The 14,317-nt window shown below is 41.4% G+C and overlaps 1 protein-coding gene across 2 annotated transcripts; it reads right to left on the bottom strand.

The window, feature by feature from the left end:
* Window positions 1-467: 467 nt before the first annotated feature.
* LOC143288452 (uncharacterized) lies at window positions 468-9,350 on the bottom strand. Of its 2 annotated transcripts, none has more exons than XM_076596952.1 (2): window positions 9,258-9,350; window positions 468-7,051 (listed from the first exon to the last, which is right to left on the bottom strand). In XM_076596952.1, exon 2 carries the CDS (start codon window positions 6,800-6,802, stop codon window positions 5,333-5,335), a length of 1,470 nt encoding a protein of 489 aa, XP_076453067.1. In that variant the 5' UTR covers window positions 6,803-7,051; window positions 9,258-9,350; the 3' UTR covers window positions 468-5,332. The 2 variants fall into 2 exon arrangements, with proteins under 2 accessions (XP_076453067.1, XP_076453068.1); XM_076596953.1 differs by lacking the exon at window positions 9,258-9,350 and adding an exon at window positions 8,478-9,245.
* Window positions 9,351-14,317: the final 4,967 nt, after the last annotated feature.

Genomic DNA, 14,317 nt, shown 5'->3' with positions numbered 1-14,317 from the left:
TTGTCCTCACCCTCATCATCGTGACAGAACAAAAGTCACAAATTCTGTGGCCTTCATGCTTTGCTGTCATGGTGATCTAATTCCTCTCAAGTTCTGTGTTAGGGTCGAGTTCCTGTCAAATTTTCGGAGTTGGCAGACTCCAGGGGGGCTTAGAGGTAGTGTCCTACATATTTTGGGTCAGAACAGGAACTGCTGAACACCAAAACAGTGCAGAGTCTCCTCTGGTGAGTGGGCTCCTCAAAACCTTACATCAACAGCTCCTGTGGACTGGTGCAGGTAATGCCAGGTGTGGTCGTGTATGGAGGATTTGTAGCACGATAATAATGTCACTGCAACAACGCAGATGACAGAATAGGACAAATAAAATATGTACATCTGTATGTTGACTAATCAAGTTTGTCCTTGAAAGTTTACAACTGGGTAATCATTTAAACATAAGCCAAAACACATACACAAATCAGTGCATTTTCTGAGTTTATTGAGAAAACAAATACAACATAATATAATGTGCAATACAATATGTACACTGTTGTTTGTGTTCAAAATTGCCATTCCAACCCCCATTATTTATTTTTTAAAGTGAATTTATTTGTGATTGAGTGGGAAACACATCATGCTCTAAAATGTGTTTGAACAAATACAGACATCACTAAGGTGTATAATCAGGTTGGAATGTCACACACACATTTTGTAGTGTGCAGTTTCCTTGTTCTTGATACAACAACAGTTGTTATTAGTGTTCACCACTTATGACAGAATCACTCTTATGGCTTAGTGAATGCACTTTTAACCCCATCCCATCCACCCCACCAAAAAATAAAAATTAAAAAAATTAAAAAGAACACAACATCACTTAAAACACATCATACTGATATTAATGGAGATTTTATGTTGATGATATTCATCAACATAAAATATCCATTCATATCAATATCACAGTTTTATCTAAATTATTAATACTGATAATAACCAATATGCAAACTACTTCAGCAATGTGTGCATCCATGCACATTTGTACAATGTGCTACGGTTCAAGTGGTCGAAAAGGAATTGGTGATTGACAATAAAAACTACAGGTGATAGAAGGTCCACTGAAAAACCTGTTTCATCTTTGGACAACACAATACACTTACACAGTATCAGAAATCAGCAGGTAACATAAGATCACTAAGTGTATTCAAATAAACAAAATTTAAACATTGTCAGTTAAAAAAGAAAAAAAGAAAGAAAAAGCATTCCATCCAATGTGATACAAGATATCAAATACCAATTGTTCCCTTTCTGAATTCTCTCTTTACCTTATTCAGTAATCTGCATAATTGAATAATCATAATAAGCACAATATCAACTACAAAATAAGCATAATTCGGCAACATTTATTAAATAAATAAATGAAAATAAAAAATATTATTAAACAATACTGTTCTCTTGAATAGCACAGGATGTTCTTTCTCAATCTTAACATTTCATAAAATTTTATAGTGATGACGCAAACAATCCAGAATGATCATACCACGAAGAAAAAAGTTTAAAACTTAACATTTAATGTACAATAATGAAACAGGCATCAATTATCACAAATTAAAAATGAATAATCTAAAAATGAAAAACTTTCAGGTTAAGCAAACATTCCACAATTTACATCTAAACACTAAAACAGCCAGCTGAAACCCCTCTCTTACTATTACATCATGACATCCTTATAAATACAAAATAAGTGTGGTCAAAAATGTTTTTAAAGATGTTATATCACCAGGGACAGAAGGGTTGCTGAAACATAATTTCATATACTGATAAATCATAATGAAATAGTATGGTGTGGCTTTGTAAATTTCTAACAACCGACTGGTGAACAATAAACCACACACCTTATCTAAAACGCCACTAAAAAACAACAACACACAAACACTACAGATTAAAAAAAAAAAAAAAAGAAAAAAAAGAAGAAGAAGAAACCAGGGCTCTTTCCAACTGCTGAAAATGTTGCCCTTTTTGAAACTTTAGCAGGTAATTTCACCCTCACTTTAAAAGTCTTACAGATTCATTCCAGAAAACAGCAATATTCAATGTAAAAAAAAAAAAATTTAAATCAAGTAAAAACATTTTTTTTCAAAAGCATGCTTCTTAACAATAGTAACGAATTAAGGCTTTTTTTCTTAGTACAGGAGTATGGTAATTTGACTCACACTGTCAGGGTGCCAACAGTCAGCAACTTCTCAGAAGCAGATTGTTGGCAATTTCAGTCAGTCAACCCATGTCCTGGTTTCAAAATCAGAGGGTTAAGTGCACGCACAGTTTCACTTTTACACAGTGAAATAATTTTTAAGTGTGTGAATGATGTGCAGAATGCATCCGGGATCCCATGCAAATTATTTTCATGTGAGAGGCTGCAAGACTGACGCTTAGAAAGCAGGGGAGGGAGAAAGCATCAGTGCCCAGTGATATCAGTCTATAACAGTACAGGACTGCTCTCCAGTTTCAACTGCCAGTAATTTCAAGTCATATGGTCAAAAAGACTCCCACCAAGGAGTCAGTATAGGGCCCTGCACTCCTTGAAAACTTCCTCACCCAGATCCACACTCAATAATTTTTTTCAAGGGATTCTGGGAAGATGTGATAAATTCCAAGAAGTCTTCCAAAAACAGAATGATCTCTCCAGTGCTTGGTGGATGAGCAAGTGACATCACAATGTCTTCAGAACAGTTTTCAGTATCTCCGAACACCATCCACTTTGAACAAGGATGACCTGCAGAGATCATACTTTTATTCAGTTTAAAATGTATACATGTATAAATCTACTGGCTGAGACAACTGTGAGAATGGTTGGTCTGTTTTCCATGACACTGGTGCAGTGAAAGCTGTTACGTAACTTTGTGGGCCACTAACTCCCTTCCTCCCCTACTTTCCCAGCCGCTATGCTTCACAGCATGTCTACTGCGTATACAGCCAGGTCCTCTTTGTGATAAAGTGAGTCCATTTCTGGCCACCTTCCACCACCATGACACCCACCACAGGGAATATTTACTGCACAACACTCATGAAAGGGATGAGGTCTTTTAGTTATGGAACACCATAAGCTTACATAAAAAAAGGCAAACAATCAATACAAAAACACCAAAAGTGAACATGCAAAATTGACATGACAAATTTGTTACAATGTTAGCATTTCTTTTCCTCTTTTCTCCAAAACTGAATTACAATGACCCCATACAACATTCAGATTTTTTAACTTCAAAAGTAAATACATGCACAAGGATTTAAAAAAAAAAAAAAAAAAAAAAAAAAAAAAAATCCTGGAACAAAGCAAAAAACAAATTCAATCAGAACATTGTGACATCACATTATCAAAACCATGTCTTTCGATACTTTTCCTGCTAGATTTTTACAGCAGGCATCAGTCATTTAGTAATGGCTGACTGATTTTTCCAAAGCAAGTTTCACTCTATTATCATGCAATGACAATGAAAAAACAAGAGAGGCAAGGCCTTCAAGACTCACTTGTGATACACTTAAAAATAAAAATAAATCTAATCATTAAAATGTGTTCTGTATTTGTTATTATAAAGCTTCGGGTTAAAAAAAGAAGAAAAAAAAAGTCCTAACCAGATTCGAACCCCGTGTGTTCGGGTGAGAAGAAACTAGAAAAAAAAAGTCCTAACCAGATTCGAACCCCGTGTGTTCGGGTGAGAAGAAACTGTCTTATCCATTACACTATCGTGGCTCCTCAACTGACGTTCTAAAATTTAATATTTGAACATACTTTTTTAAAGGGCGATAAATCAATTGCGGTATTCGCAGTGAGAACGCTGTTTAAATCATATTATTCTGGTGTATCTTGGGCATTCAAAAAATCTTTAAGGGCAATAAAAAAAAAAATTTTAAGTCCGCGGTAAAGGAGACATGGCTATCACCACAATCACACTGCAACATTTAGCCGTTTTCTCTAGATCTAGATAGATGTACAAGTTTAGTTACACCCACTGGGAATGTAGTACGACACCGTCGATTCAATTTCTCTTTTATGTTCATTCTAGTTTTATAGTTTTAAAGCTGATATGAAAATTTAGTATTCTGTTAAACTAATAACATGTAGAGCCAAGTACAAGTACTTCTAAACGTCGTATGAAGGACTTCATTTTGAGAAAAGTCAAGACTGGAAATTTTTCCGTTTCATCGTGATCAATTCAAGGGTATTAACTCGCATGGTTTACAATTTTTAACTGTGAATTCCGACTGATTCTGTGGATATTTTTATGGCAGTTTGGGGCATAATCCATTAAGTGATGAGGCGTTCGCAAATCTTTCTCTGAATAAATATTTAACGGTCTCTTTCTCCAACTTTCAATCACATGTTATCGTGTATTGTCCATTGAATATAGGATTGAACGGGCAGGTCAACAACCTGAAACAAAATGGCAGCATTCGCGTTCGCGAAGAATATGAGCACGCGCTTTGAATGTGTATAAATATGTGTACGCAACTGATTTTTGCCCATGACCTTCAGGGCTCAGCCAATAGATCTGAAAAGTCCACTCGTCATATGATTTTAGTATTTTCCGAAAAAGACCACTTGGGCGAATGAACATAGTGAAAGCACTGTACACAGAGAGTAAAACACACAAGCTTTTTATGTATTGAGTATAATTTCAAAATGTAATGTTTAAGATGAGAAAGATCAGTTTAAAGCAAATTAAGTCCCCTAGCATTAATTACAGATTAATTTCCCTTTTTTACTATCTGCACCAAAACGTTTTCAAAATAAATAAAACTTCCATGCTTTGCAAAAGAAGTTCCTGTTTGAACAAAAAATGATAATAATGACTGCTCTTGTTGTTGTGTCAGAATACCAGATCAAAGTGCCAAGTTTAGAGAATACAAAAAATATAAATATAACAGTAAATGCAGTTTGCATATAATTAGGCTTCTTTTATTATTTTTTTGTGCCCATCCCAGAGGTGAAATATTGTTTTAGACAAGATGACTGGAAAGAACTGAATTTTTCCTATTTTTATGCTTAATTTGGTGTCAACTGACAAAGTTTTTGCAGAGAAAATGTCAATGTTAAAGTTTACCATGGACACACAGACACACAGAGACAACCGAACACCGGGTTAAAACATAGACTCACTTTGTTTACACAAGTGAGTCAAAAATCAGAAAACAGATCAGAATACTGACACAATACTGACAATGCAATGAGATTCTACGCAGGAAAAGGTGACATACCACAAGCACACAAAACCCTCTGTGTTCATCACCCTACAGTGATGCTTCCAGGCATTCTACTTTTCTTCTTTTTTTTCCCTACAGAACTGAACTGATCAGAATGTAATCAACAAAATGTCTTAGACATGTGGCGTCTGCCAGGAATGGACAGGACCACATGCCTTACCACAGGCTCTGCTGAAGGCAACAGCACTGACCCTCTGTCCTCCCATCTTCTCTCCTCTCCTTCCACAGCAAACACATCCCCTCTCTCTTCTCTCCCCTGTACAACAAATACTTCCCCTCTCTCTTCTCTCCCCTGCACAACAAACACTTCCCCTCTCTCTTCTCTCCCCTGCACAACAAACACTTCCCTTCTCTCCTCCTCTTCTCTCCCCTGCACAGCAAACACATCCCCTCTCTCTTCTCTCCCCTGCACAGTAAACACTTCCCTTCTCTCCTCTTCTCTTCCCTGCACAGTAAACACTTCCCCTCTCTCTTCTCTCCCCTGCACAGCAAACACTTCCCTTCTCTCCTCTTCTCTTCCCTGCACAGCAAACACATCCCCTCTCTCTTCTCTCCCCTGCACAGCAAACACATCCCCTCTCTCTTCTCTCCCCTGCACAGCAAACACTTCCCTTCTCTCCTCTTCTCTCCCCTGCACAGCAAACACTTCCCCTCTCTCTTCTCTCCCCTGCACAGCAAACACTTCCCTTCTCTCCTCTTCTCTCCCCTGCACAGCAAACACTTCCCTTCTCTCCTCTCCTCTTCCCTGCACAGCAAATACATCCCCTCTCTCTTCTCTCCCCTGCACAGCAAACACTTCCCTTCTCTCCTCTTCTCTCCCCTGCACAGCAAACACTTCCCCTCTCTCTTCTCTCCCCTGCACAGCAAACACTTCCCTTCTCTCCTCTTCTCTTCCCTGCACAGCAAACACTTCCCCTCTCTCTTCTCTTCCCTGCACAGCAAACACTTCCCTTCTCTCCTCTTCTCTCCCCTGCACAGCAAACACTTCCCCCTCTCTCTTCTCTTCACCTCTCTCCTCTTCTCTCCCTTGCACAGCCAGGCCATCAGTGGGAAACCCTGAGGCACTCTGAGGGTGGTGGTGCCAGGCTTGGGGCACACCTCCAGACCCCTGTGACTGCTGCAATGTGGCACTGGTAGCAGAGTTATGCACACTGCCTGTTGCATCACCAGACACACTGCTGTCTGAAGGAGTAGATAGCTCCCTTCTAGGCATCGTATAGCTGGCACTCGAAGGCAGAACGAGTGAGTTTTCAGCCACACTTGTATTTCTTGAATATCCACTGTACCATGTTGTGTTTGTCACAAACTCAAATGTTTCATTAGAGTTTTGAAAAGCCACAGCACGTCGACCAAACACTTTGTAAAAATGCTCGGAACCGTTCAACATCAGCCCACTGTTGTCTGATGGACAATCTTCAGGTTTTTGAAGAAATCCAGCTAGTATGCGCATCTGAAAAAGATTCAAGCCTGTGAAGTCTCTTAGTGGAGGAACATCTTGCTGTCCCTCTGCATCGTCCCTGGTGCCTCCCCTCCTCCCTTCCTGAGAGGGACCCGTTTCTAACTTGGGCATCACTGCTGCTGCATCAGCACCACTCTACACACTTGCTGCTCACTGTCCTGTGTCAACAACTGGCACAAGGATTCTATGTCCTGGGATATCTGAAATGTCAAAGGAGATGACAGAACTGGTACTTTATGTGGTGCTCCACTTTCTCCTTTGTCCCAACACTGTGTCATTGAAGAGCAGTTTCTGCATCAATGGTCAAGTGATAAGTCTGTTGTTGGGAAGGACAATTCTTCAAGCTCACAATGCATGCAGCTGAAACATAAAACAAACAGTTTAAATCCAATGTCTGCATTAGACTGATTAAAAGTATGTATAGCCTTTCTCATTATTTACAACTGTGTAACTACTTCATAGAAACTATGTATAATGTATTATTAGTATTACTGTTACTATCATCATCATTTATTTTATTATTATTATTATTATTAAGTATCATTTCTATTATTCTAGTTAAGGTTTTGTTCAATTTTTCCACTTTAATCATTAAATGTGAGAGGAAAATATTTGCATTAACGTTTCATTTATCAACCCTCCCAAAAAAACAACAAAACAAACAACAACATGAAACCAACTAAAATCCAAACAATGAAAGAATGCTTTATTCAGAATAAAACATATAATCCCTTCTGAACTCCAAGATAGTACAGGCTAGATCAGCAGATGCCTTCAAAAGGAGACTGCATACCTACACTTTATTTGCACTTGCAAATTTTTCTAGGCTGAGTCTAGAGCCAGCACTGAACCGAGCATAACTGACACTTGTCTGGGGACATGCTGGAGCCAGCACTGAACAGAACATAACTGACACTTGTCTGGGGACATGCTGGAGCCAGCACTGAACAGAACATAACTGACACTTGTCTGGGGACATGCTGGAGCCAGCACTGAACAGAACATAACTGACACTTGTCTGGGGACATGCTGGAGCCAGCACTGAACAGAACATAACTGACACTTGTCTGGGGACATGCTGGAGCCAGCACTGAACAGAACATAACTGACACTTGTCAGGGGACATTCTGGAGCCAGCACACATAAACACACCCTTTTGAGAGACCTCATTAACTGTGCAGCAGCATCTGAAATAAGACTCATGTCAACATCCAATAGTCTACTTGCAATCGACACTATTTTGGAGATTCCTGTCAAAACTGACATTCTGATCTGTCACCAAAATGCTTTATTAAAAGTTAAATTCTCCCAGCACTGGTAATGCACAAGTCATTCAACATATCCAATCAAATCAGTTATTTCAAACTGCATCAAAGTTCAAGTCCTAATAGGCCTATTTGCTTCCCTAAAGTTTAAGGCTTTGAGAGCATGTTTGTAAACTTGGTCGGCAGTGGTGCGGGAAGAGAAGACACAGCGCGGAAATGGCCTAAAATAGATATGTTTGGCTGGTTCTTGAAAATGGATATCAAGGTGTCAGAACAAGATCGAAAAAGACGGTAAATGTGCGTGTGGTGAGAACGCTTTGAAGTGGTGAGGCACACGAACCGTTCGCATTTACATGCTGTTCGAACACCTTTTTTTTTCTCCCCCCCCCCCCCAGGCCTAAGCGCGTTGGGCTACGCTGCTGGTCAGGCATCTGCTTAGCAGATGTGGTGTAGCGTATATGGATTTGTCTGAACGCAGTGACGCCTCCTTGAGCTACTGAAACTGAAACTCGAATACCTACCCTGCTCCACTGCTGTCAGCTTTGATCAGCTGAGGTCCAAGCATAGACACTAGTGTCTTTGGTCCAAGTTGGTTGACCATGTCTAAAAATAGACATCATGAAAACCCTGTCTGGTGACACCGCGTGACTGACTTTACTCAGCGTCTAAAAATAGAATCTATTCATCGCCTGGCAAGGAAATACAAATACATTTTTGCTCCAATTTGATTTAAAAAATAACAACAACAAAATACAAAAACAAACAAACAACAAAACAACAACAACAAAACAACATAAAAAAACACAAAAAACCAACAAAACCAACAAACAAAAACACAAACAAAACAAAAACACACACACAGTTTTCAGTTTCACACACACAAAAACACATATGTGTGTCGTGATATTTCAATCTTTCAACATTCGACATTTCAGTAAAAGAAACGAAACTGGCCGTCAAGAAAGCACGTGCAATGCCGCGAAGGAAAAATAAACTTTGATAAACTTTGCCTGAACAAACCTGACAAGTGACAGTCACACTCTGACACCGAGATTGCATTGAAATGAAAATCTGATCGATAATGTCACGATTACTTTCTCAACCAAAAACTTAAACAACTTTCACGACGATATATGATGCCCATGATCACACACGGTATGTCACTGAAACACGGACCATCCAAGAGGGTTTTTATCGAACCACTGTGCAACTTTACTACTCGTATAGTTATTTGGAACTGCGTCTCCTTGTCGACAATCAAAACATTTACCTTTATCTAAATCAAAATATCTTAAACTTACCTCAAGAGCGAGTCGTTCCGCTCTGTCATCTACTTCTGTCCATAGACACTACAATGTTCTGTCGATGTGTTTTGCACGCTGGTGGTGCAATTTAGGGAAGGAGCGAATGACGTCACGCGCAATGGATTGTGGGATCGTTCACCATTCGGGTTGCTAAAGCCCGTCGCCCACGGGGCGTCAGCGACAGCCGCGCATCATTTTTTGATGCCTCGCTACATTGTCGCGCCGACGCCTGAAACTTGTAGCGAGGCGTGTCGCTCGCACACGCGCGACAAATCTCCCCATGCATCACGCATCACGCTCCATATTTAGAAAGTCACGTGCTGTCAGTGTCGCCCTGACGATAATTTATTGCCGGTTGATACTGAAGAGGAAATTATGGTTGGCCATTGCCATGAAAATAACCCCCCCCCTCCCCCCTCCACTTTCTCTGAGGTTTTTTTTTTTTTTTTTTTTTTTTAACATTTGAAATGGGGCAACATTTAGATATAACATGTTTTTGTTGTTTTATACTGTTTGTTTCTTTATTTTCTTTTGACGTTTTTTCAAACACATCACCACGTTTCCTTGAATTTATTCATCACACACCTTGTCCAGTATATCTGTTTATTAGTTATTATTCAGTCACTTTTCCATGCATGATATTGATATTCATTGCAAAATCAATCATTTGATCAATCATTCAGTCACTCACCAGTCACTATATTAATTGTTACATCAATCAAATGATCTCTCATCTGTTAACTGTCTCAAACAATGCAATGAAATAAAATATGTGTTGTTTAGCATGCCATTTTGCTTGTTTGTTCATTCATGCAATTAGATAAACTGGATAAATTTATCATAATTCATACTTATATATTCATTTATATGTATTCGCTGATTTCATTTTATACACTTCATGTATAAGTCATCAACATTTTATTTATAAACATGAAACTGCATTTATTCATTATTTCATTTTATTCGTTTACTACTAAATTGTTGACCTGTTTTAATTTTATCACTATTTTGCTTGTTTGCCATCCAGTTTTCACTGACCCTTTCCTTCAGTGAATATATTCTGCATTGTATTTGTTTATCTAATATTGTACTATTCATTATACAGGTCTATCTGTCCAACTGTCTGTCTGTCCTTAATAATTTGTTTAATGATTCATGCGTTTACTTCTTAATTTACTTGTACTTAATCATTCATACCAAATATTTGACATGACAAGATGAACTATAACAATTTATACTCTTGACTGATTGTTCATTTATTTCATCTTTCTTTTTTAAACTCGTTTATTTATTTTAAGATTCTTTTCCTATCACACTAGAAATAACAAAAACATTACATGGTATGCAAAAGACACTTGGCTACAGTATTTTTCTGTCTTGGTGACCAGACACAGCCATAGTGTGCAGAATCACAAATAAACAAATCTAGTTTTAAACAAACACACACACACACACACACATGTAGTATGATGCATGCGTTTGTAGTGCTTTGTGTATCGAGACGAGCTAAGGGAAATAACTCCGGTTAATCTGAACTTGGCGGAATAAACGTGGCTTACACAGAAGCACTCTGTCTGGACTCCATTTGTCCCTTTACATAATATTACATGGTGGCAGCGGTCTCATCGACCCCAAAAACATGGCAGAAAATCAGCAGACAAGTGACAACAACGGTCATCGACCCCTCAATCTCCCCACTTCCAAACCGTTTGACGGTACGCCAGCGAACTGGCTGAAATGGCGCCAGCGTTTCGAAAGATACTGGACGGCGTCCGGACTGATGAACAGATCACGAAGTGAACAGGTGAGCACCTTTCTGTACACCATGGGAGAAAGTGCTGACGACATTCTTGCCACCCTACGTGTAAACGAGGACACAATTGAATTTAAAGACTTGCTGCAGGCTTTCAATGGTTACTTCAACGTGAGAAAAAAACATCATTGTAGAAAGAGCAAAATTCAGCAAACGGTCACAGGCAGTTCGAGAAACCATTGATGCATTCATTCAAGACCTCCACAAATTGGCTGACGAATGCAATTTTGGTGACTTGAAAGAAGAGCTAATAAGAGACAGAATCGTGGTTGGTGTTATCGATGACACTCTATCAAACGAGCTACAGTCAAAAGCAGAACTGACACTGGCCCAAGCTGTCCAACTTAGCAGGCAGGCAGAGGCCAGGAAAGAAAGCCAGCAGCTAATCAGAGGCAGTCCTTCAGTCAACCTGGTAGACAGGAAACCACCTGCCACTTAAAACCAACGCTTCAACTCCAGGAGTCAGTACCAGCACCACAAGGCCAGCAGTGCTGCTGGCAACATTTGTGGTTATTGCGGCAAAGAGCCACACAGTCGAGACAAATGCTCAGCTAAGAACGCAACATGCAGCAAGTGTCACAAACATGGACACTTCCAAGCAGTATGCTGCAGTAGCCAAGCTCCTCGACACGCCCGTCGCCCAAGGGCAGTCCATGAGCTGTTTGAAGACGAGGAAGAAAACAGGGACTTCTTCTTCTTCTTCTTCTGCGTTCGTGGGCTGCAACTCCCACGTTCACTTGTATGCACACGAGTGGGCTTTTACGTGTATGACCGTTTTTACCCCGCCATGTAGGCAGCCATACTCCGTTTTCGGGGGTGAAAACAGGGACAATGACCATGACAGCCATTTCCTGGGTCATGTCTACCATCTGCAGGATGAAGACTGCTGGTCAGCTGAAGTCCTTGTCAATGGCTGTCCTCACACCTTCAAGCTGGACACGGGGGCATCAGTGACAGTGGTTGGAGAAAAATGGGCAGCCTCACATACTTTGACCAAGCCCACCAAACCCTGAAGGGACCAGGAAATACCAAACTGAACATACTCGGCACCTTTCAAGCACAGCTGCAGCACAAAGAAAAGACAACAACAGAAACGCTATATGTCATCAAAGGACAGACATGCTCCCTCCTCAGCAGATCAGCCTGCACCAAGCTTGGCTTAGTTGCACACATTCACAATGTGACACAGACAACGGATTTCAAGCAAGAATTCCCTCAACTTTTCACTGGTCTCGGACTGCTGCAAACCCCTTACTCCATTTCCCTCAAGCCAGAAGCCCGTCCAGCATACCCCCCACGCAAAATTCCCCATCCACTCGTCCCAAAAGTTAAGCGTGAGATCAACAGAATGATGGAAGAAGGAGTCATTTCCCTTGTTACGGGACCCACCAGCTGGTGCTCGGGAATCGTCATCGTTCCAAAACCAAACGGGGCAGTCCGCATCTGTGTGGACTTGACACAGCTGAACAAAGCCGTGCAGCGGGAAGTTCACCCCATGGCATCAGTGGGCGAGAGCTTGGCTAAGCTGTCACAGTCCAAAGTCTTCACCAAGCTTGATGCTAAAAGCGGATTTTGGCAAGTACCTCTAGACCCTGGCTCAAGGCTCTACACCACTTTCGTCACGCCCTTTGGGGGATTTTGCTTCAATCGCCTCCCCTTTGGCATTAGCTCAGCCAGTGAAGTGTTCCAGCACCGTATGTCTCAGATCCTGGAGAATATCGAGGGCGTCATCTGCCACATGGACGACATCCTCGTCCATGCAGAGGACCAGCAAACACACGACCAGCGCCTGAGGACATTCCTGCAACGACTCCAGGAAGCTGGCCTCACCCTGAATGACAAATGCGAATTCGCAAAACCATCAATCCGGTTCCTAGGCCACATCATTGATGCAAATGGCATCCACGTGGATCCAGCCAAGGTGGAAGCCATCACTAGCTTCCCCCCTCCCACCAACATCACTGAGCTCCAGCGCTTCCTTGGCATGGTAAACCAGCTAGCAAAGTTCACGCCTAACCTTGCTGACATCACCGCACCACTACGGGGCCTACTCCGCAAGGACACAGCATGGACAATGGGGCGACCAACAAGAGGCAGCCTTTCAACAAACAAAATGCCTCCTCACCTCTACACCAGTCCTTGCTCATTACAGCCCTGACCGAGAGACAACCATTGCAGCTGATGCTTCAACACAGGGATTGGGGCAGTGCTCTACCAAACACAAGACAATGGCACACGACGACCCATCTGCTTCATTTCAAGATCACTCACAGATGCAGAGAAGAATTACGCAGTCATCGAAAAGGAAGCCCTGGCAGCTACTTGGGCCTGCGAAAGACTGAGGGAATACGTCTTGGGACTGAAGTTCACCCTGGAAACAGACCACATGCCATTGATCCCTTTGCTCAACACAACAGAACTGCACAAGATGCCACCACAGATCCAACGTTTTCGCCTCCGTCTCATGAGATATGACACCAAAGTCACTCATGTGGCAGGAAAAAAATCAGATCACAGCAGTGGCGCTGTCACACACACCAGTCTCGCTACCCGACAAAAATGACGTCAACCTTATTGATGATACAACTGCACATGCCCAACAGTGCATCAACATCCTCCCAGCATCAGCCGAAAAGTTACATCGAATACGGCAGTCACAAACAGCTGACCCAGAAATCACCGAAGTTCGCAAGTACTGCACCAATGGCTGGCCCGTCTACTTACCTCACTCTCCACTCCTCCAGCAATACTGGACCAACAGACAGCACTTCACAGTCGTCGATGACCTGCTACTCTTTGACGATCGCATCGTCATTCCCCGTGACATGAGAATGGACATCCTCAACCACCTACATGAAGGACACCAGGGCATCACTAAAACCCGTGCCTTGGCCTCATCTTCAGTTTGGTGGCCTTCCATCTCCTCCCAGATAGAAGAAATGGTCAGCAAATGCCGCACCTGTGCAATACACAGGCCAGCCCAAAAAGAGCCATTACTTCCCTCTTCCTTCCCCAAACGCCCATGGTCCAGAGTCGGGATGGACCTCTTTGAACATGATGGCAAAATGTACATCATCATCATTGACTACTATTCTCGATGGATTGAGATTCGACCCGTAGAAAAAAAATCAAGCGCTCACACCATCGTCAGGATCAAGAGTGTTTTTGCAGCCCATGGCATACCAGACGTTGTTATTTCTGACAACGGTCCACAGTTCGCCAGTACAGAATTCAGGGCGTTTGC

The sequence above is a fragment of the Babylonia areolata genome, chromosome 12, assembly GCF_041734735.1.
Source record: "Babylonia areolata isolate BAREFJ2019XMU chromosome 12, ASM4173473v1, whole genome shotgun sequence".
NCBI lineage: Eukaryota > Metazoa > Mollusca > Gastropoda > Neogastropoda > Buccinidae > Babylonia > Babylonia areolata.
The sequence above is the reverse complement of the archived record's forward strand: the minus strand, read 5'-3'. Positions and strand labels throughout refer to the sequence as shown.

Excerpts from the sequence above, each read along its gene's own strand:
- LOC143288452 (XM_076596952.1), bottom strand. The coding sequence starts at position 6,802 with ATGCCCAAGTTAGAAACGGGTCCCTCTCAGGAAGGGAGGAGGGGAGGC.